Source organism: Pelophylax lessonae (genome assembly GCF_965119305.1).
Source record: "Pelophylax lessonae genome assembly, chromosome: 10".
Classification (NCBI taxonomy): Eukaryota; Metazoa; Chordata; class Amphibia; order Anura; family Ranidae; genus Pelophylax; species Pelophylax lessonae.
Window position 1 is genome coordinate 123,312,526 of NC_138777.1, and position 23,673 is coordinate 123,336,198.

The window sequence follows — 23,673 nt, forward strand, 5'->3', positions numbered from 1 at the left end:
TTTCATACAGTATCTCACAAAAGTGAGCACACCCCTCACATTTTTGTAAATATTTTTTTATTATATCTTTTCACGTGACAACACTGAAGAAACGACACTTTGCTACAATGTAAAGTAGTGAGTGTACAGATTATATAACAGTGTAAATTTGCTGTCCCCTGAAAGGAATTAACACACAGCCATTAATGTCTAAACCGCTGGCAACAAAAGTGAGTACACCCCTAAGTGACAATGTCCAAATTGGGCCCAATTAGCCATTTTCTCTCCCCAGTGTCATGTGACTCATTAGTGTTACAAGGTCCCAGGTGTGATTGGGGAGTAGGTGTGTTAAATTTAATGTTATCACTCTCACTCTCTCATACTGGTCACTGGAAGTTCAACTTGTCAACTCATGGCAAAGAACTATCTTAGGATCTGAAAAAAAAGAATTGTTGCTCTACATAAAGTCTATAAGAAGATTGCCAAGACCCTGCAACTGAGCTGCAGCAAGGTTGCCAAGACCATACAGCAGTTTAACAGGACAGGTTCAGCTTAGAACAGGCCTCGCCATGTTTGATGAAAGAAATTGAGTGCTCGTGCTCAGTGTCATATCCAGAGGTTGTCTTTGGGAAATAGACATATGAGTGCTGCCAGCATTGCTGCAGGGGTTGAAGGGGTGGCGGATCAGCCTGTCGGTGCTCAGACCATATGCTGCACACTGCATTAAATTGGTCTGCATGACTGTTGTCCCAGAAGGAAGCCTCTTCAAAAGATGATGCACAAGAAAGCCCGAAAAACAGTTTGCTGAAGACAAGAAGACTTAGGACATGGATTACTGGAACCATGTCCTGTAGCCTCACGAGACCAAGATAAACTTATTTGGTTTAGGTGTCAAGCATGTGTGATGGCAACCAGGTGAGGAGTACAAAGACAAGTGTGTCTTGCCTACAGTCAAGCATGGTGGGGGGGAGTGTCATGGTCTAGGGCTGCATGCATGCTCCCAGCACTGGGGAGCTACAGTTCATTAAGGGAACCATGAATGCCAACATGTACTGTGACAAACTGAAGCAGAGCATGATCCCCTTCCTTCGGAGACTGGGCCGCAGGGCAGTATTCCAACATGATAATAACCAAACCAAGAAGGAAATTCCCCTAGGGATGGGACTTTTTAGGCACCAAAAAAGAAAAATGGTATAAATAACAAACCAGTTTATATAAAAAGATAAATTCTTTATTTATGGATACAAAAAGAATAAAAACATAGAGGCAAGCTATAAATTGCTACACATCAAACAGTCGGACTAGAAACCACATAAACCCTTAGGCTAAACCCGACGCGTTTCGGAGTCTCTTGGGCTCCTTCCTCAGGGGTGCCCTTGGAGGGTGGTCTGCGGATGATCAATACATAACATATTAGTTACAACATTATATATCTAATTGCAAAAACGTTGAACAAAGTGTTAAACAACAACTTACATAGTTCACTGTGATGGTGAGCATAGGTAGCCTGCCTGGCGGTTAAAAACAAATGGACAGCATATCGCTGTTATCCATCAAGAGTGCTGTATTCACAATGTTTTAGGTCTAGGCCAAAATCTTAGATCTTTACGATGTTCAGAATTTATGTGCTGACCAGTCTTGATTAGAGACTGGGTAGGAGTAGCTGGAACCTCATATAACAGCAGATCTGCTGGGTAGGAAACGTATAGTTACTGCAGGGTCTAGTCAAAAGACCAAGCATGTACAGGGTGCCCAAAAAGGAAGATAATCTCCAGTCCCATATATCCTTTATATAAAATATAAAGAACGGGAATTCTAACTCATAATGGATAATAAATAATGCAAATGAGTAAATGGAGACTAGATATGTCTGAATATACTATGCCAGGAAATATAACCATGGCCAAGAATAAAAATCCAATTTGAATGTAGTAAAGGCTGGAGAGTTCCATTGGGCACCGTGCACAAACCAACATTCACAAAGCTGATCAGTTGGATCAGCAATGTTTAAATATAAATGGCTCAAAGGGATTTTCCTTTATCTTACCTTAGAGACAGCAATGTGTTGTTCACAGAGGACGAAGGACCTCGTAAGACCTGTGTGTCCGGCAAAGGAGCAAGCAGCTCTGATGCTGGGTACACAGGGCTTAAATAGCGTGATAATCAGCTGAAAGGTACATCAGCTGGATTACACGCTTGCAGCTGATAGCCGTCGGAGGTTCCCTGGAACGTAAGGGCCGGACACGCCCCCGATCCGGATATCCAGCGGAAGCGTGCACGGCCGATGCGTTCCACCGACACGGAGGCGCCACCTGTCTGCGTGAGACGCAAACAAGTGTGTTAGACATCCACTGCCGACCTCGCAGGGAGGTCGGGATGGAAGAGCGGATGTCAGTATATGCGGGCGCCACAAGGTGGCGTCCGCCTTACCGTGCCGGGCTAATCCTACAAGCACTTGCAGAGACTATAATTGTCTCGGGCAATGAAAGACTGGACATAATAGAGAAGAAATTAAAGCTCCAGTATTCGATTGGAGTCAAGGAGTTGAAGTGTTTAAGGCAGAAGCAGACACTTCATAAATCCTAATGCATACAGATTGCTCAAAAAGCTGTAATGTGGATAATGGGAAACAGATTTTTTGTAATGTATAAATACATGAAAAACTGACTTAACTCCTGATGGGGCAGCTTAGAAATATGCTGAAGCATTTGTGTACAATAGTGCTAGGATATGAAAGCAAGAAATAATGGTACAACAAATAAACAAAATTATTTTAACATAACATATAAATACCATAGTTATTTCTATGAGAGAAAATACAGGACATAGTTGAAAGTATTATCATATGAGAAAGGAAGGGATGGAGAGGGATGAGGGGAGGGAGAGGGGGGGAGAGGAGAGAAAGAGGAAGGAGGGAAGGGAAGGGACATTTTCATGAATCATCAGCCTGCCAGCAAGGCACGCTCAAAGAACCCTCAAAGTATAGGTGTCCAACAATGTGAGGGGCATGGTATTATGTTATCTTTCCATGCCTCCAGACGTGAAGCCTTCAAGAAACGGTCTGAATGACACAAGGTCATTCAGTCCGGGTGGCTCAGTGGCCTTTAATCGGTAGATCCAACGTAACTCCATTTGAAGGAGGGTCTTGTTCCAGTCCCCCCCTCTGGGGTTAGGGTGGATTCTATCCAATATAAGAAATTTAATTTTAGGGAATTTGTCAGGGTGGACCAAAGCAGCATGGCGCCCTAGTGGGAGATCTGGATAGCGTGTCTGTATACTTTTAATATGTCTACATGCACGCTTTGTAAACTCAAGCTTTGTTTTGCCAACATTTTGGGATGTGGCACCGCTGGGACATTGACAACATGAGCAATTATTTATGTATCCAACATGATAATGACCCCAAACACACCTCCAAGACAACCACTGCCTTGCTAAAGAAGCTTAGGGTAAAGGTGATGGACTGGCCAAGCATGTCTCCAGACCTAAATTCTATTGAGCATCTGTATGGCATCCTCAAATGGAAGGTGGAGAAGCACAAGCTCTCTAACTTCCACCAGGTCCGTGATGTCGTTATGGAGGAGTGGAAGAGGACTCCAGTGGCAGCCTATGAAGCTCTGGTGAACTCCATGCCCAAGAGGGTTAAGGCAGTGTTTGAAAATAATAGTGGCCACAAAAAATATTGACACTTTGGGCTCAATTTGAACATTTTGACTTAGGGGTGTACTCACTTTTGTTGCCAGCGGTTTAGACATTATTGACTGTGTGTTGAGTTATTTTGCGGGGACAGCAAATACAGGATACTGTTAAACAAGCTGTATACTCACTACTTTACATTGTAGCAAAGTGTAATTTCTTCAGTGTTTTCACATGAAAAGATGTAATAAAATATTTACAAAAACGTAAGGGGTGTACTCACTTTTGGGAGATACTGCATATTTGTTTTAGAAGTTCTGGATATCACATATATAAAATAATTATATTCAGTAGTTGGATGTTTTTAGTTTACCTCTAAAATTGCCTTTTGTATTCCAGATGAAAAAACATGCAAATGTGAAAAATACTTAATACAATGGAAATTAAGTAATACAGAAGATCAGTTTAACAGCTTAGAGAGTGACACCAAAAGCGATCGAAGCAATCCTGCTGATACAAAACCTATTTCTTACATATCTGATATTAATGAATGTTACTTGACACCAAATGGCAAAGACCTCAATCATTTATGCAACAATGACAACAAAGAATCAGTGTTGGAAATTTTGCAGGAGAAAAACAATCTTCATTGTTTTGGGAAAACTGCTGTCAGCTGTGAAAATGAAAAAACCCAATCCCATATTTGGTCTTTGGCTAACAGAGTAGATGCAAGCAATACTGATGATATTGAAAGCAGTGACAACAGATCAGATAGCCAAGACTGTCTCTTTGTTAGAGGACTTTGTGCTCATGGGTTGTCCTTGCACAGTAAAAAAAATCCAACTCAAAGAGAATACTATTTTGATGAAAGTTCTCAATCAGCAAAGATCTTCAGTACTTCATCATTTAATCTACAATCTTTTCAACGCAGCTGTCTTCACCCAGTCCCCGGAGAAACATATGAATATTCTTCAGTTGAAGGTATTACACCTTGTTAGTGTGCAAATTGTTTATTTGAAAGAGTAATTACATCCGTGGGCTGTGACTTTCAAGAGCTGATTTATGCAAAACCGTTACTAATTCATTGCTTTGATTAGATTTTAAATGTTGTTACACCTGTGTTCAATATGACTTAGAAAACCTGCAAAATGATAGTAGTTATTAGCAACACAGAGAATAAGCCACCAATGTAATTAAAATAACTCACTTTACATAATATTTAAATCCAACTGATGCTACATATAGGAAATCGGCAACTGAAAGAAAAGGCCCAACATTACAAAAATGTAAACATTAACATCCACATGCTGGGCTGTCTTTACTTGTGTTACTATTACAAAAAAACAAAAAACACACACACACACATCCACTGTACAAAACCTTTGGAAAATGTCAGTAGGAAAACACTGTTTTCCTGACTTTCCTAACCACAGTTAAGAGGTGTGGGGACCTAAAGCTAGAGTCAGGTGAGTTCCAATGCCAGGTTCAAAGATGGAGTGTTTACTATAAATAAATCATGTTGTTTAGGGTATTATTGGCAGCAAATAGTTATGAGTGAATTGACCAGTTCTGGGTCTGCTGAATAATTGACAAACCCAACCTAAAATCTATGAGAGCTGAATCTCGTTATTTTTACTTGCCTTTTTTTCAGTTATTGATCAAGATTTATATAGCACCAACAATTTACAAAATGAAAGCAGACAGTACAGTTACAATACAATGTAATGCAAGAACAATCAGAAGGCGCTGCTTGCTAGAGCTTACAATCTAAAAGGTAGGGTCAAGTGATACAAAAGGCAATAACTGTGGGGCATGAGCTCATGGAGAAAGTAAAAATTCAGTTTATTAATTAGAAGCAAGATAGGTTTCAATGCCAATTTGCAAGCTTTAGTGAGAAAAGGCATGGATAGCTGGGCACTGTCATGGGGGACATGCACCACTGCAAACTTTTACAAAATACCTTCTATCAGAGAAACAGTAATTTTAAAAAGCCTCAAAATCAGCATTAAAAAATAAAACAAAAAGCAAAAAGTGACACTTGTTAAAAACAACTATTGATGTGAAATGACATTTCAACATCTATACCAGATCTTTATCTAGGATAAAGGTTTTAAGGGGGACCCATATAGGAAGAAAAAAACAAAAAAACATGTGGGGTCCTCACCATATTGAATCAAATTCTTATTGTTGAGGAGTGTCTGGTATCAAATTTGAGGGGGAAATCAAGCACAAAACAATATGGGTCTGCAGAATCCATACCAGACCCTTATGCAAGTGTTCTGCCTTGCCAGGAAAGGGAAATACAGTTAACCCCTTCTTTACCCCCCCAAAAATAAACATGTCCCTCACTGTAATCCAATGTCTGTCATGTTGTGTAATAATGAAGATTCACCATCAGTCACAATGAAATACTCTCCAGGAACACAAACACAAATTAGCACTGCCTTTACAATATTCTCCCACTGCTAGACCATCACAAATAACAGTTCCCGGGCTTACAGGCGAATATAAACAAACAATCCTGGATGACATCATTGATTAAATATAGGCATGACCTTATTTGGGCAAAGACATTAACCAGTACCCCAGCTAGTTTTGTTACATTGAACAGCTGTGCATTCAAAAGCTGTTGATTGTTTCACTATATTGGTGAGAAAGAATCACTTTGGGATATTTACATTGGAAGATTTTATTTTTTAATTAAAAGACTTTACCTGTGGTGTGTGTGTTTATTTACTACTATTTACCTGTGAATGAGTAACCAGGGTTATTATTTACACATTTACTATTTACAGCCTTACACATTTACATAGGGAGTAAACATCTGGGGGCCCCTTTGATCTAAAGGGGGTTTCACATTTCTTGTAAGTCTACCCACAGACCCCTGAATCACCTGGCCCAAGTATGTGGAGAAGATGCCATTATCTCCAATGCTATGAAGGAGAATAAAGGTATGTGACTTGGTATGGATTTGTTTGTTTATTGCTCCCCCTAAAAAATCCATATCAGACTGATAAGTTGCCCCTGCAGCCCGCACATTTACCAGGGCCAGGGATGTGGGGTAAAGGGTCTTGTTCCCATCAATATAGGGACAAATCGCTTTGACACGGGGCCCCCTAATAAAGTTCCCCAGTGTTGAGGGCATGTGGATTGGTAGGGTTCAGGGGACACATGATTGCTGCCCCTCCCTTTCTTTGCCAGCTAGGCTACATTTTCATATAAGGATCTAGTATGCCATTTTTTATGTTATTTCATGTGGCCTGGTATGGTTCAGGAGGTGGGTGTGGGCACATGCTCACTTCCCCCCTTTCCTGGCCTTCAAGGCTTCATGCTGGATTAAAGAATGGGCCCTAGGTTCAGTCCAAACACAATTTCAGACTGAATTTTAACCACTTGCCGACCGCCGCACGACTATCTACGTCGGTGGTTAGCCCCTCACAGGCAAAGTGACGTAGGGCTACGTCACTAGCTTGTGAGGGTCTAGGGAGCGAGCTGAGACACGCACGTGGTAACGGAACCCCCCCCGCGCGTGTGACCGGCGGACCCAATGTCCGCCGGTCACTCTGCGATCGGCGGGGGAGAGGGAGAAAGTCAGGCGGCTTGTGTAAACAAGCTGCCTGTCATTCTCCCCTGTGTATGAAGGATGATCATACGGTTCTACTATGTAGAACCGTTGATCACTCTTCATACATCTGAAGCCACAGCCAATCACAGTAGAAAGCACGCCCCTAGGGACACACATAGCCCCTCCCTTTCAAAAAAAAGTTAACCCCTTCACTGCCAGTGTATTTTTACAGTAACAGTGCATATGTATAGCACTGATTACTGTAGAAATGTCATTGGTAACCCCAAAAGTGGCAAAAATGTCAGTCAAGGGTCCGATCTGTCCGCCGCAATGTCGCAGTACCGAAAAAAAAAATCGCAGATCGCCGCCATTACGCCTTAAAAAAAAACAACAAAAATGGCAAAAATCTTTCCCTTTGTTAGTAAACTTTTGCGCAAACCAATCAAAATACGCTTTTTGTGATTTTTTTTACCAAACATAGGTAGCATAAAACAAATTGGCCGAAAATGTTAAAAAATTAAGATTTTTACATTTTTTTGGGGGGGAATTTCATATAAAAAAATGTGAAAAATATTGCTATTTTTGCAAAATTTACGCTCTTTTTTTGTTTATAGCGCGTGATCAAAAAATCGCACAGGCGATCAAATACCACCAAAAGAAAGCTCTGTTTGTGGGAAAAAAAGGACGCCAAATTTGTTTAGATACAGCGTCGCACAACCGCGCAATTGTCTGTTAAAGTCACGCAGTGCCGAATCGCAAAATACCCCCTGGTCAGGAAGGGGGTAAAATCTTATGGGGCTTAAGTGGTTAAATGTTTGGCATTTGTTCAAATCCTGGACTGTTGGCCTGTTTAGTGGGAATAGAACATCATTTATTTTTACTGCTATTATCTATGACAGCTTTCTATCTATCAGTGATTGCTAAGGAAGCAGTGGGTGCTGGCATCTGCTGTATCCTTCTCAACCAGTAAAGTCACCTGACTCAAATAATTTACTAGTCAGGATTCCCCGGCCATGTAAACAAATGGACAGGGAGAGAATGACATCACTGACCAAATATGGCCATACTTGGTTAAGGATTTCACCCAGGAGTTTCTACTTCTTTGTTTACTTTTAGAAGCGGGGCCCCAGGCTGTCATTTAGCAATAGTCAGTGACGTAATTGAAATTGTTCATTGGTTGGCGGGATTTTTTTTTTCTTTTGTAAAGTGTCATAAATCCTGATTGACATGGATTTTCATTGTTGGATGTTATTTTTATAATGGATGTACATTGTGGGTCTGGTATGAAATTTGCCGTAGACCCTTCTTTTTGTGTGTGCTGTCCCCCTTGACAAGAGCTCCCTAAAGATAAGGATCTGTTGTGTATTGTTAGGGGAAACCCCAAACTGTTTTATTTTATTTTTAATTTTTTCTGGTGGTTCCAATTTAATATCTATACCAGAATTACATCTAGGATAACAGTCTGGTATAGGTGAAGGGAATCCCTGGCCTTTTGTGTACAGATTTGCTGTAGTAGGTTTAGTACTTCAAAAAGATGTGTCACTTCACAGGTGGGTTAAGGGCATGTTATTTACAGGAATTATGCTTTTTTCATGTTGATTTTAAAGCGTTACTAAATTTGCTGCTCCCCGACAAAGGGGATTTTTAACAATGCATTCTTGCTTTAGTACACGTCCCATGGGGTAGTGTCCAGCCCCCTTTCCTCCTATGCTGTTTGTTTGACAATTCCTTGTCTATTAGCCTTGAATGACAAATTACAGTTACAGTTTTGGGGGTTCAGATTCAACACCAAATTTTAGTCATGTTCTGCTTTTAACTGATTCCAAGGCACTATTTCCAATGCACATGTTCCAGTACAGATGGCTGTATATATTAGTGGGTGCTGAAATGATCACCGTGAATAGTCAGAATGGGAGATGTCACCAGAACACCATGGATCTCCAGAATGGATTCAAAGCTTTATTCAGCGATCACATTGTTACAGAAAATAGAAACGTTTTGTAGCCACACAGGACCCCTTCATCAGGCATGTGACATGCCTGATGAAGGGGTCCTGCATGGCTCCAAAACTTTGTTATTTGCTGTAAGTAGGTCATAGTTAAATAAAGCTTTGGACCCATTTTGGAGATCCATGGTGTTCTAGTGACATCTCTCAGCCTGCTTTTAACTGAACCCAGGAATGTTCAGATCATCTCTGGGTCTGAGATGGATTTTAAGGAAATCTCCATAACAAAAAAAAAGGCATGGACTCCTCACTCAAAATCCTTATCCAGTATGAATTTTGAAGTGGAACCCAACACAAAAAACAGAATGCAGTTCCCCAAAATGTTTACCAGACTCTTATCTGAGCATGTGGCTTCACTGGTCATTTAAGGGAGGGGTCATAAACATGTGGTTTCCTCCTAAACCATAACAGGCCACATGCACTCAAAATGGGGAGAGTGCCTTGCCAGGGGGCCTTCACTGACAAAGCACCTTGTCACCATATTGTTGGGGACAAGGATCTGCACTACACATCACTTGCCCTGGTGGATATAGGGGTCCGCAGGGAGATCCCCCTTGTAAACCCATCAATTTCATTGCCCATCATTGTCAATCATGATGAGTGACACCCGACATAAAAAGTGCCACAACAACAATCCTCTTGCATCGTTAGTCTGTTACAAATTACACTTCCCCTGTGATGCCTATAGTGCAAACAGTAACGCTGGGAAAACCTGGATGATGTTATAGACCAAATAGTGTCATGACCGCATTTGGTCAATGACATCATCCAGAATGTGTGCCTGTCAGCAAATTTACAATCTCAAAAAAACAGCAGGTAGAAAGTTATTTACCTACCTGAATGACTTCTGGCTGCTGCAGTTTGAGATTCGGGTGGAAGAACTGGCCAAATCTGGCCATTTAGTTCACCTGTTCCACACACCCTGAACAATTAAAATTCCTAAAGTTCAGATCAGACTTCTTGAGCTAAAGCATAGAAAGTCACCAATGTGGCTATATTATTACTAAGGGGTTGATTTACGAAAACTGGAGAGTTCAAAATCTGGTGCAGCTGTGCATGGTAGCCAATTAGCTTCTAACTTCAGCTTGTTCAATTAGGTTCAACAACAAAAACCTGGAAGCTGATTGGTTTGTATGCAGAGCTGCACCAGATTTTGCACTCTCCAGTTTTAGTAAATCAACCCCTAAGTTGTATCTTGCCTAAGTATCAGCCCTACCAATATGGGGCAGTGGCAAGATAAGAATTCATATTAACAAACTTGTGGAAATAACTTTAAAGTAGATCTATAGTCTAAGCTGATGGTATTTAATTTACTGAAACACTTGAAGCTGAAACTGAAGCTATTGACTTTGTTTCATTCAAATAATATATACAGTGCCTTGCGAAAGTATTCGGCCCCTTGAACTTTTCGACCTTTTGCCACATTTTAGGCTTCAAACATAAAGATATAAAACTGTATTTTTTTGTGAAGAATAAACAACAAGTGGGACACAATCATGAAGTGGAACGAAATTTATTGGATATTTCAAACTTTTTTAACCTCTTAAGCCCCGGAAGATTTTACCCCCTTCCTGACCAGGGCCTTTTTTGCGATTCGGCACTGCGTGACTTTAACGGACAATTGCGCAGTCGTGCGATGCTGTACCTAAACTAATTTGACGTCCTTTTTTCCCACAAACATAGCTTTCTTTTGGTGGTATTTGATCACCTGTGCGATTTTTACTTTTTGCGTTATAAACAAAAAAAGAGCGTAAATTTTGCAAAAATAACAATATTTTTCAAATTTTTTTATATGAAATTCCCCAAAAAATATGTAAAATCAAAATTTTTTAACATTTTTGGCCAATTTGTTTTCTGCTACATATGTTTGGTAAAAAAAAATCTCAAAAAGTGTATTTTGATTGGTTTGCGCAAAAGTTATTGCGTTTACTAACTAAGGGAAAGATTTCTGTCATTTTTGGTGGTTTTTTTTTAACGCGTAATGGCGGCGATCTGCGATTTTTTTTGCGGTACTGCGACATTGTGGCGGACAGATCGGACCCTTGACTGACATTTTTGACACTTTTGGGGTTACCAGTGACATTACTGCAGTAATCAGTGCTATACATATGCACTGTTACTGCAAAATGACACTGGCAGGGAAGGGGTTAACTTTATTGGGGAAGGAGGGGTTAAGTGTGTCCCTAGGGGTGTGCTTCTTACTGTGAGTGGACATGGCTACTGGTGTAGGAACAGTGATCAACGGTCCTACATAGTAGAACCGTATGATCACCATTCCTACACAGGGGAGAATGACAGGCGGCTTGTTTACATCAGCCGCCTGCCTTTCTCCCTTCACGGCTGACAATCGTGAGTGACCGGCGAACATTGGGTCCGCTGGTCACACGCACGGACTTCCCAGGGAACGAGCCGGGGTGGGCGCGCGCCTCCGCGGGCGCGTGCTCGCCCGCTATTGGCTCACAAGCAAGTGACATACTAGTGACGTACCGGTACGTCACTTTGCCTGGCCGGGGCTGACCGACGCAGTATATGTACTTGCGGCGGTCGGCAACCGGTTAACAAATAAAAAACTGAAAAATTGGGCGTGCAAAATTATTCAGTTCCCTTAAGTTAATATTTTGTAGCGCCACCTTTTGCTGCGATTACAGCTGTAAGTCGCTTGGGGTATGTCTCTATCAGTTTTGCACATCGAGAGACTGAAATTTTTGCCCATTCCTCCTTGCAAAACAGCTCGAGCTCAGTGAGGTTGGATGGAGAGCGTTTGTGAACATCAGTTTTCAGTTCTTTCCACAGATTCTCGATTGGATTCAGGTCTGGACTTTGACTTGGCCATTCTAACACCTGGATATGTTTATTTGTGAACCATTCCATTGTAGATTTATGTTTTGGATCATTGTCTTGTTGGAAGACAAATCTCCGTCCTAGTCTCAGGTCTTTTGCAGACTCCATCAGGTTTTCTTCCAGTATGGTCCTGTATTTGGCTCCATCCATCTTCCAGTCAATTTTAACCATCTTCCCTGTCCCTGCTGGAGAAAAGCAGGCCCAAACCATGATGCTGCCACCACCATGTTTGACAGTGGGGATGGTGTGTTCAGGGTGATGAGCTGTGTTTCTTTTACGCCAAACATAATGTTTTGCATTGTTGCCAAAAAGTTTGATTTTGGTTTCATCTGACCAGAGCACCTTCTTCCACATGTTTGGTGTGTCTCCCAGGTGGCTTGTGGCAAACTTTAAATTACACTTTTATGGATATCTTTAAGAAATGGCTTTCTTCTTGCCACTCTTCCATAAAGGCCAGATTTGTGCAGTATACGACTGATTGTTGTCCTATGGACAGAGTCTTCCACCTCAGCTGTAGATCTCGGCAGTTCATCCAGAGTGAACATGGGCCTCTTGGCTGCATCTCTGATCAGACTTCTCCTTGTATGAGCTGAAAGTTTAGAGGGACGGCAAGGTCTTCGTAGATTTGCAGTGGTCTGATACTCCTTCCATTTCAAAAATATCACTTGCACAGTGCTCCTTGGGATGTTTAAAGCTTGGGAAATCTTTTTGTATCCAAATCCGGCTTTAAATTCTCCACAACAGTATCTCGGACCTGTCTGGTGTGTTCCTTGTTCTTCATGATGCTCTCTGCGCTTTAAACGGACCTCTGAGACTATCACAGTGCAGGTACATTTATACGGAGACTTGATTACACACAGGTGGATTCTATTCATCATCATTAGTCATTTGGGTCAACGTTGGATCATTCAGAGATCCTCACTGAACTTCTGGAGAGAGTTTGCTGCACTGAAAGTAAAGGGGCTGAATACTTTTATTTGTTAACAAAGTTTGAAATATCCAATAAATTTCGTTCCACTTCATGATTGTGTCCCACTTGTTGTTGATTCTTCACAAAAAATTACAGTTTTATATCTTTGTTTGAAGCCTGAAATGTGGTAAAAGGTCACAAAGTTCAAGGGGGCTGAATACTTTCACAAGGCACTGTACATCCTAAATTTTGGATCTCAGTGCTGCAGCCTTTTTCAACAACTTCCTGTTTCCATACACTTGCTCCAGCATTGGCGTGATGTCTTTGTTCTCATCTAGTGTTCTGAAATTAACAGCAGTGGATGATGCTTGTGCCCAGCCTTGATAACACTAATGGATGTATTGGTTATTGCAAAAATTCAAACTCATTGTTACTTGCTGCTGAAGTCATACCTACAGTATGTGTCTATAGAATTTAGCATATAATCAATCCCTCATAACATATAACACATCAGGGCTAATTAATTAATTAACCCCCCTGCGAGAAAAAGAGTAACAGAGAATTCTACAAATCAACCCTATCCAGAGGGCTAATAATGTGACTTTAAAGTAAGTTCCCAGTAAATGTAAAGGTTCAGCAACTAGGCAGCTGAGAGAAAAAGAATGAAACACATGCAACAGAGAAGACAAAGGCCAGACTTTATGCAACAATCAAAGTAAATCCAACCAGTGCAGTGATTTCAAGATCTCAAAATTGCAGGCAAACCTTGAAAAGTGGGACAAAATTGAATGTCTTTAGGTGCATGTCACATTAATTGTTTTATGAATATTGAGTAAATTCCTAAGTTAGATCTTAGCCAAAAGACAATAAGGGCTCTTTCACACGGCCGCTCCGTGTGTCCGCAAATCATCCTATTTTTTGCGGATGATTTGCGGACATAATGTAAGTGAATGGCACTGCGGATGTCAGCGGAATACCATCCGCTGACATCCGATTTTCCTCCTTTCAGTTCTGTTCCGTTTTTTCGAATGGAACAGAACCCTATTTTTTCATCCGTGTAAAAAATGGAAAGGAAGGAAAATCGGATGTCAGCGGTGTCATCCGCAATGCTATATACTTACATTATGTCCACATATCATCCGCAAACGTATGGGATGATATGCAGGCACACGGAGCGGATGACACAAATGTCATCCGCTCCGTGAAAAAAAAAAAGTCCCGCAGCGGACTAAAGCAGCGGAGCGGCCGTGTGAAAGGACCCTAATGTACAATAATTGTAGCTTGTCACAAGATAACATTTATTTTGTATTATGATTACCTGAAGATTAGTATCAACACAGGATTCCTAATCAACAAGAAAATATGTATACTGCTTAACGCAAGTGGCTAATCAAGGGCTCCACTGATAATTCTCTGGGTGCTGGTCATCATTTGTGTAGGAAATTGCAAACAAATCTTTATCATGACTATGCATGTTGCATCAGTGCTGTATTAAAGGTGTCCAAGTGTGCCCGAGATTTATCACAAGGAAGAGGAGACACACACATCAAGGACTCAGTCAAAGGTTGCAAGTCACACACTGGAGAAGGAATGGGGCTCAGAAATGCTCCTGCTGAATTCCAACCATTTCAGTACAGACCAGTAAAGATGTCCCTGTCTCACATTAGACATGATACAGTACGCATGCCACTATCAGCCCCATCCCCTACTCTATCTTCTCTCCCACCCCTATTCTCAGGCCACTGACTTTCAAAGATTTCCAGGTAGGCTGATTGTACTGTATATCTGTGGACATATTTATAACGGTGCCAGAAATGTACTGATGTTTCTGGTGGTGTTAGTGCTGTACTACCTGATTGAGGCTGTGGGGCACAATTTAAAGAAATGGACTACCAAAGCGTACACAAAGAACAAAGGTTGCGAACCACTGCGAAATGTTATATATGGATGTTCACTCATAGTAAGCATCCATATACATCCACTTTGGTCCATTAAACTTTTCTATTTCTATGATGTTGGTCTATGTTTCTTCTGAATTACTGTGTGGTTCTTCCAACATACTGGAAGTCAAAGGGGCATTCCAGTAAAAAAATGACATATTCTGATTTACTGGAGATCTAATCAGAAGGCCTTCACTGCTGCTAAAAGATGTTATAGTTTTTGCTTATGGCTGATAAAGTGAAATATGAAGTGCCTTGTGTGTTGACATATGTAGCTGCTGCCAAGTTGTTCTTGGTGGAGGTCTAGGTTAGATATTTTGTTTTGTTTTCAGAAGCTTTTAGGCAGCTTGAGGTTTGGAGGTTCAAAATCTGCATGTTGGTTTTGAAGACAGAGTAGACTTTAGATCATGGGTGCTCAACCTGTGGCCCTCCAGCTGTTGCATAACTACCAGTCCCATCATGTGTCTGCATTTGGGAGTCATGCTTGTTACTGTCAACCATGCAATGCCTCATGAGACTTGTAGTTCTGCAACAGCTGGATGGCCACATGTTGAACACCAATGCTTTAGATAAAAGTATTTTAATGGGATGTTACAAATGACAATTTTTTTCCAGCACACTTACCAGCTAGCCTGCAGACTGGACACAGATCCAGTCCCGCTCTCTCCTATAAGGAAATCAGATGGAAATGGACCGCCACTCCATTTCCATATGATTCTATCCGATCCACCAGATGGATGGAAAATAGGACCACCATCCATCTGGATTTCGCGGATGCGATCGGATAGTGGCGGACGTCAGGGGACATGTCACCACTGACATCTGCCGCTTTTTAGAGGAAACTGCAAGGACCGATCAGATCCGCCTAAAAAACTGACAGCCCATGTGAAAGGGCCCTAAAAGTGCAGGGACACATTGGACGCCCAGCAGGAGCACAGTGGCAGTTAAAAATATCTATGGCATATGTGCCATACTTAGAATTTAAACTTTAATTGCGACAGAAAATTAAAATATAAAAAGATACTTAAAAAAAAAAACTTTAAAGTGGTTGTAAACCTCAGACATTAAATATGAACAAAGTATATCCCTCTATAGTGTGTACTTGTAAGTGTAATTTCTGTCTGCTGCTTCTTTCCCCTATCAGTATGAATCACTTCTGACAAGTTTTCCTGACACCAAGAGAAAGAAGGTGACAGGGGAGGGAGTTTCAGCTTAATGACAGCTTCAGCTCTGTTTCTGTGTGCTGTGTGAAAGGGGGGGGGGGTGTCTCTTCCCTCCAATGAGCTCAGAACTCTCCTCACTGAACTTCGGCTCTCCACCCCATTTTTCTGAGAGCTCAGACAAGCTTTATAAGTTCTGCACTTTGAATGGAAAATAAAAACTCTCATAGAAACAAAATAGGAATGTGCATTTAATATGAAAAGCTAAAATATGAAAATATGCAACAGGGTCAGTGTTTATTTTCTACAAGGATGCAAATTTGGTCATGTCTGCAGTGGTTTCATAATATCAATTGTGTTGCAGTTTAAAGTGGCCTGTATTGAGCAATAATAATCACATTTTTGAGGGGTTGTTAAATAGCTGGGAGAAAAAAAAAACTAATTATTAAAATGGTACAACTTGGAACTTCATTTCTTTTCAAAACTAAGTGAACTACTTATCAGAAGGTAATAGTTGTGTAAACATTATCTTTTAGAGCTTTGTTTTATTTAATGAAACCTATATAAACTGAATAGCTTTTTTCTTCTATTTCTATATAGACATTGAGGGAACCATCAAGACAGGCAAAGAATCTTCAGATTACAAGGAAACCAATCTTGGGGATGACAATGAATTACTAAAGACAGCTTTCAGACCAGTGATAAGGAGGTAAATAGCTTAATATTGGTTATGGGACTGACTAGGAAAGTAATATAAGATTTTGCAAAAATATGCTTAAAGCGGAGTTCCGGCCACAAAATCGACATAATCGATTTTGTGGCCATCCGCTTGCTTTTCTTCACCTGAAAAGGAAATGGATAGTTAGGATTTTTTTTTTTTTTTACTTACCTTGTTATTGTAGAAAGAAGTACTCACCTTTCTTCCACTTCCTCCCTCGGCCCACGCCGTCACTTCCGGTTTGCAATGATTCCTGGGAGCTGAACGTCATCGCTCCCAGGAATCAATGCGATGGCACCGGCCCCGCTCGTCACTTCCGGTGCGACGCCGTATTCCCTGCTAAACAGCTTCTGGGCATGCCCAGAAGTTGTGGAGGAATGCGGCGCCGCACCGGAAGTGACAAGAGGGTCCGGTGCAGGCGCATTCTGGGAGAAGAAGACACGGAAGAGGACACAGAAGAGGATCGCGCTGGCTTCAGCTGCCCACAACAGAGATGGCAACGCTGGAGAAGAAATTTTAAAAGTGAGTATTTCTTCTTGCAGGTAAGTGCGAACCAGGACAGATCAGAGGCTAGCCATTGTGGAATGTACTAGCCCTGACTGTCCCAGGGGTATGTTCATTGAAATTTTTTTTTGTGGCCGGAACTCCGCTTTAAAGTGTATCTAAACCCAAGAATAAAACGTCATATATATCAGCTCATCAGTGCTTTTCATTTTTTCAGATTTTTTTTCCTTTCATTATAAACAGGTGATCATGTCAGTAATGCGTTTCTTGTCCTAAGATGGCACAATTCACGCATGCTGCATCCATTTAGAACAGGGATGTCCGAACTAGGGCCCTCCAGCTGTTGCTGAACTACACATCCCATGAGGTATTGTAAAACCCTGACATTCACAGACATGACTAGGCATGATGGGAATTGTAGCTCCTGAACAACTGGGGGACGGGGCATAGTTTGGAGACCCCTGATTTAGAGGCAGCATTGTCACCATAGGATGTGTTAGTACACCCCTCCCTATCCTCTTCTGTATAACCTGGAGAGGAGTTATTCTGTAGTCCAAAGAAGTGGAAAGGGCTGATAGGATTCATTGGGATTTCAGTACAGCAAAGGCATTGTATAGTCAACTCACTATAGGACGTCACTAGCTCACTAAACTTTTGACAGGATTAGCAACAAGACACTTCATAATATAGCAGAGAAAACAATTTCCTCTGTTTAATGTGTCAGCTTATTCAGTGCATATAGTGGGCACAGACACAATATTTGTACTGTATACTAGTGATGGCCCGAACACCCAACCCCCCCCCCCAGTTTGGTTTGCACCAGAACATCTCGAACAGGGGGAATGTTCTAAGGAACATTCAAACCCTATGGACATGGACATGAAAAATCAAAAGTCCTAATTTTTTTATGCAAGTTATTGCCATAAAACGTGTATGGGGACCCAGGCGCTGCCCCGGCAGGGGCAAAAAACCTTTTTAAAATGATCATTTTTAAAGGAGCAGTGATTTTTAATGATGCTTAAAGTGAAAAAATAAAAATGAAAAATTCCTTTAAATATCCTGCCTGGGGGGTCCCCTTAATGTGCCTGTAAAGTGGCGCATCTGTACGATGTATGTAGTACGTTGCAGGTCCCCCCACCCTACCAAAGTCCATAGCAGGCCCTTCGGGTCTGGTATGGATATTAAGCGGAAACCCCACACCAAATTTTTTAAAAAAAGGGTCCCCCCCAAGCTTTTTTTACCCCAATTTTTTTTAATTTACATTTTCTTTTACAATAATTTTTTTTTAATTCAGCTCTCAGCAGGGAAGCCTTAACAAGCTATTGACTGTACGCTCGGCGGGCGAACATCCCGCTAAGTGTCAAGAAAGTTCAGGTGTTAGGCGAGTACCTGAATGGGCGATGTTTAGGTCAAGCTTGTGCTCGGCCCAAACTGTTCACCCATCCCTAGTGGTGCCTGAACGCTGTAACCCCTCACAGTTACTCTTGCAGGGCACAGGACCAGGCCCTGCTGTTAAAAATTAGAAACAAACATTGAAATTACATGTACTCATCATACAAGTGCAGAAGAAATGGGCCTTGGGTGTTGGTGGTGCCTAAACACTGAAACCCCTCACAGTTACTCTTGCTGGGCGCAGGAATGGGCCCTGCTGTTAAAAAATAGAAACAAATATTGAAATTATATGCACATGTGATACAGGTGCAGAAAAATTGGGCCCTGTGTGTTAGTGGTGCCTGAACACTGTAACCCCTCACAGTTACTCTTGCTGGGTGCAGGAGCGGGCCCTGCTGTTAGAAAATTTGAAACAAAAATTGAATTTACATGCAACTGTGGTACAGGTGCAGAAAAATTGAGCCTTGGGTGTTGGTGGTGCCGTAAACCAAAAACATTGTTGGAAGCTAGCATAATCAAGATTTAGGAATAGGATAGGCAGCATAGGCAGTCTTCAAGGGATCCCAGATTCCTAGCAAATTCAATCAGTTACATCAGCATCAGGGGCTTGATTGCTGCTGTTTATCCAGGACTGATTCATTTTGATAAATGTCAGTCAGCCAACAGAGTCTGTGGACAGACGCACTCTTTTATCCCTCACAAAACCTCCAGCAGCACTGAATGTCCATTCGGAAAGCACGCTGGAAGCAGGACAGGCCAGTATCTCCATTGCATATTGAGCAAGTTCTGGCCAGTGGTCCCTCTTCAAGACCCAGTAACCCAGTGGATGCTCAGTTGGAAAGGTCTCCAAGTCTGCTCTTGCCCCTAGATATTCCTGCACCATATGCTGCAGACGCTGCCGATGATTGCTTTAACCTAACAGCCCTGGGAGCTGAGAACTAAAGTATTGTTTAAAGGCATCGGTCAGCCGGCCGCCTTCTCCACCGCTCCTACTTTGACCTCAGAAATACGTTGTCCAGAAAATGGTAACCTCCCAGTGTCTGGAAAGGTGTTACACAATTTTTTCTTCAAGAAATCCTCAAGATGTTTCATCCTCTGCTCCCTCTGTGAAGGCAGGATGAACTCTGCACCTTTACCCTTTTAACGTGAATTAAGAAGGGTTGCCAACCAGTAATGATCCCTCTCCTTGATACCACAAATCCTCTGATTCTTTTGCCGGCTTTGCAGCATCAGGGAGCCCATGCAGCGTAAGTTTGAGGAGGCATGAGATTCTAAGTCCTCTGGGTCACTAAGGAGGACATTGTCAGGAGCAACCTCTCCCCAGCCACCTACAACTCCAGGGGATTCTGGGGAATGAAAACCATCCCTTGAAGACTGCTGTATGTTATCCTCTACAGCCATGCTGCCACAATCCTCTTCCTCCTCCTCCTCTTCCTTCTGTGTGTTTTGTGGCCCCGCGGGAATGTTATCTGCATAAAGGGGGCCTTGTGAAGAAAGGAAGTCCTCCTCTTCCTCCCGCTGTTCTGCCTCAAATGCCCTGTCCATGATTCCACGAAGTGTGCGCTCCAGCAGGAAGACTAGAGGGACAGTGTCATGATGCATGCATCGTCGTGGCTCACCATCCTTGTGGCCTCCTCAAATGATGACAGGACGATGCATGCATCTTTTATCAGCAGCCACTGGCGTAGCGAAAAGAAGCCAAGCTCCCCTGAGCCTGTCCTTGTGCCATACTCACACAGGTACTCATTGAAGATCCTCTGCTGTGCGTGCAGCTGCTGCAGCATTGCCAATGTTGAGTACCACCTGGTGGGCATGTCACAAATGAGGCGGTTGGTGGGCAGGTTGAATTCTCATTGAATGTCAGCAAGCCGAGCATTGACATTGCAGGATCACCAGAAGACCACAGACTTTTCTGGCCTGCCTCAGTAGGTCTTGTAAACCTGGGTACCTGTTAAAGAAACACTGCACCACCAAATTCAGGACATGTGCCAAGCATGGAACATGTGTCAAGTGTTCTTGTCGGAGGGCGGAGAGAAGGTCAGTGCCATTGTCGCATACAATCATTCCTTGCTCAAGCTGCCATGACGTCAACCACCTATGAGCCTGCCCCTGCAGAGCTGACAGAATCTCTGCCCTGGTGTGGCTCCTGCCCCCTAGACAGACCAACTGAAGCACTGCATGACATCTTTTAGCCTGGCTGCTTGAATGCTTAGGGAGCACTGCAGGTTCAGAGGCTAATTCAGCAGAAGAGGCCATAGAGGAGGAAGAAGAAGAGGAGGGGGGAGCAGACAGATGTGGCAGAATCACCACCAATGTTTTGGAGGCAAGGTGGTGGAACAAGCTCCAGCACTGAACCCTGTCCTGCATCCTTCCCAGCTGCCAGCAGATTTACCCAGTATGCCGTGAAGGGAATGTAACATCCCTGACAATGCCTGCTGGACCATGAGTCAGCAGTAATGTGAACCTTCCTGCTGACTGCTCTGTCCAACGAGGACACAACATTGCCTTCCACATGATGATACAGAGCTGGAATGCTGTTGCCAATGGACTGCATGGCAGATCGTCATATGTCTTGTCAAGCATGTGGTGCCCAAGCGGCTGGTGTTCTGGCCATGCTTGATCCACTTCAGACAGAGATTGCAAAGATCAATGTTGTGGTCTGCTGCACATGTGTTGAAAAAAACATACATCAATGAACTTTAGGAAGTCAGGGGGGAGTTAGCAGTGCCCTACACCTGTGGAGTTCTGTGGTGTGATGCAATAGGGTGGCTGCCCTTAAGCTGACCCCTGGAGGACATTCTGCCTCCTCCTTCTCCTCCTCACTTTCCTCCTCTATTCTCCTCATCACTGGAGCATACTTGGCAGTATCATCATGTAACTGACACTATAATTGAATAATTCAGGTGACTCCTCTGTGCATGATGGTGAGGCTATGGAAGAAGTAGCTGTGGATGAGGAGCCTGTGGAATAGGCCGCTTTGGCAGCTGCGGTGGAAGGCAAACTAGTATGAGCTTGGGTGACAGAAGATGAGGAGGATGAAGATGGCTTAGTTATCCACTCCACCAACTCTTCTGCATGTTGTGCCTCAATAACACGGCCAGCACCAGAAAAAAAACAAACGTACCCCGCCTGCAGAGGATGTACCATGTCCACGACCACCACTTTTCACTGTGAACACGGAGGCAGCTTGACCTCTTTTAGAGGCCTTTGAGCATCTGACTCTCCTTGTTGGCCTTTCGGACATGATGGGGATTTTTGGAGAGGTTTTTATAACTATTTATTATAGAATGTGGGATGGAAATATGATGCTTGGGTGCAATACGTTAGTGCTTGGTGCACTATAAACCATTTTATTATTGTTTTTTTATTTTTTGGGGGGGATTTTTATAACTTTTTATTATAGAGTGTGGGAAGGGAATATGGTGCTTGGGTGCAAAACTTTTGTACTTGGTGTACTATAAACCGTTTTATTATGTATTTTTTTTTTTTTTAAAGAAAAACGTATTAAGCCAAAAAAAAGAAAACCCCTGCTGACGCAGAAGGAATAGCACATGCGACACAAAATGGGGGACAGCAAATATGCCCTAAATACAATTGATGCAGCTGCACCACAAAAAAACCCCACTGCTCATGCAGAAGGAATAGCACCTGCGACACAAAAGGGGGACGGCAATTATGCCCTAAATAGAATTACTGCAAACACGCACTGCATTATGGGGCATTATGGTGCGCTCATCGGAATGGTAAAGGACCATATTCAAGCATTTACTAATGATAATACTATCATTAGTAGTGATTAACATTGATTTATGTAAGACCATTATTGTTAGACCAACCTTTTAATATTCTATGTGAAGGTAAGCTGTAATTTTGGTAGGAGGAAGCCATGTGGATGTGGTGTATCTTTCACTAAAGAACTTGATACAGTATCCCATTAATTATTTGCAAATCAGAGTTGGTCTTTTGGCATTGATAACATTCTGTGCACTTGGATAGAAAACTGGCTGCAGGAGTATGTTAAGAGAGTGGTGATTAATAGCATATTTTATGAATAGTCCAGTGTTGTGAGTAGGGTACACCAGGGCTCTGTCTTGATAACAAGTTTGTTTAACTTGTTCAAAAAATTATATAGAGGTTAGAATAAATAGTTCAATGTCCTCTTTTCTATGTTTGACAACTTAATGTTCTTGTGCAAAGTACTTTGCCTTTCCTCAGTTGTACTGTACAACCACCCCTTACTTTTTCCTTCCAATAAAGAAAAATAGTTAAATCTCAGTGATTGCTGATGATTTAAAGCTCAGCAGGGCAATTACTTCATGACAGGATACAGCAACTTTACAAGAAGACCTAGCTAAAATAGAGGGATGGACAGCTAGATGGCAGATGAGAATCAATACTGAAAAATTTAAAGTAAGGCACTTGGGAGTTGAAAATACAAATGAAAGTAACTCGCGGGGGGAGGAATTCTTGAGGAATCAAAGATGGAAAATCTCTGGATCCTAGTAGATCACAGACTCAGCATGCAATGCCAAGCTGCAGCAAGCAGGACTAGCAGTTTATTAGCACGCATTAAATAGTTTCATAAATTAGCCTGTAGTTTTGTTTGTATACTCTTGCCTTCTTGCTGCAGTGCTTATATATTGCCTCCTTTCACATGTGGTGTTTGGCTTCTCTGTTCTAATATGGTGGTCGCCTGCTCCACTGTGGGTTATATCCTTTTCCTGTCTATTACTTCCTGGGTCACCTCCCTGTGTGCTTCCCTATATATACACATGCTCAGTGCACTGCTCCTTGCTTGAACATCTTCACTGTTCTCTGAGCTCCCATCTGTGTACTCCTTAGCTATTGTATCTGATTTCCTGTGTACCGACCCGGCTTCGTTTCTGCGTCTATGTTCCTCTACTGCCTGTCCTGACCTCCGCTTGTCTCTTGGATATCCTTAAAGTCTCCTGTTTACTCTGCACATGCCAGCGGTCTCCACATCTTTAGCTGGGCCTACCTGGGGGGCCGCAACCTGGTTCCG

General features: G+C 42.3%; 1 protein-coding gene across 1 annotated transcript in view; it reads left to right on the forward strand.

The window, feature by feature from the left end:
* The window catches only part of IRX6 (iroquois homeobox 6), a gene marked incomplete at its 5' end in the record, with an annotated part of 94,765 nt that extends 77,993 nt beyond the window's left edge, over positions 1-16,772 (forward strand). The window contains 2 exons of the mRNA XM_082271008.1: positions 4,015-4,596; positions 16,637-16,772. Of these exons, the coding sequence (XP_082127134.1) occupies positions 4,015-4,596; positions 16,637-16,749 (695 nt within the window). The 3' untranslated portion in view covers positions 16,750-16,772. The remainder of the gene's footprint in view (positions 1-4,014; positions 4,597-16,636) is intronic.
* Positions 16,773-23,673: the final 6,901 nt, after the last annotated feature.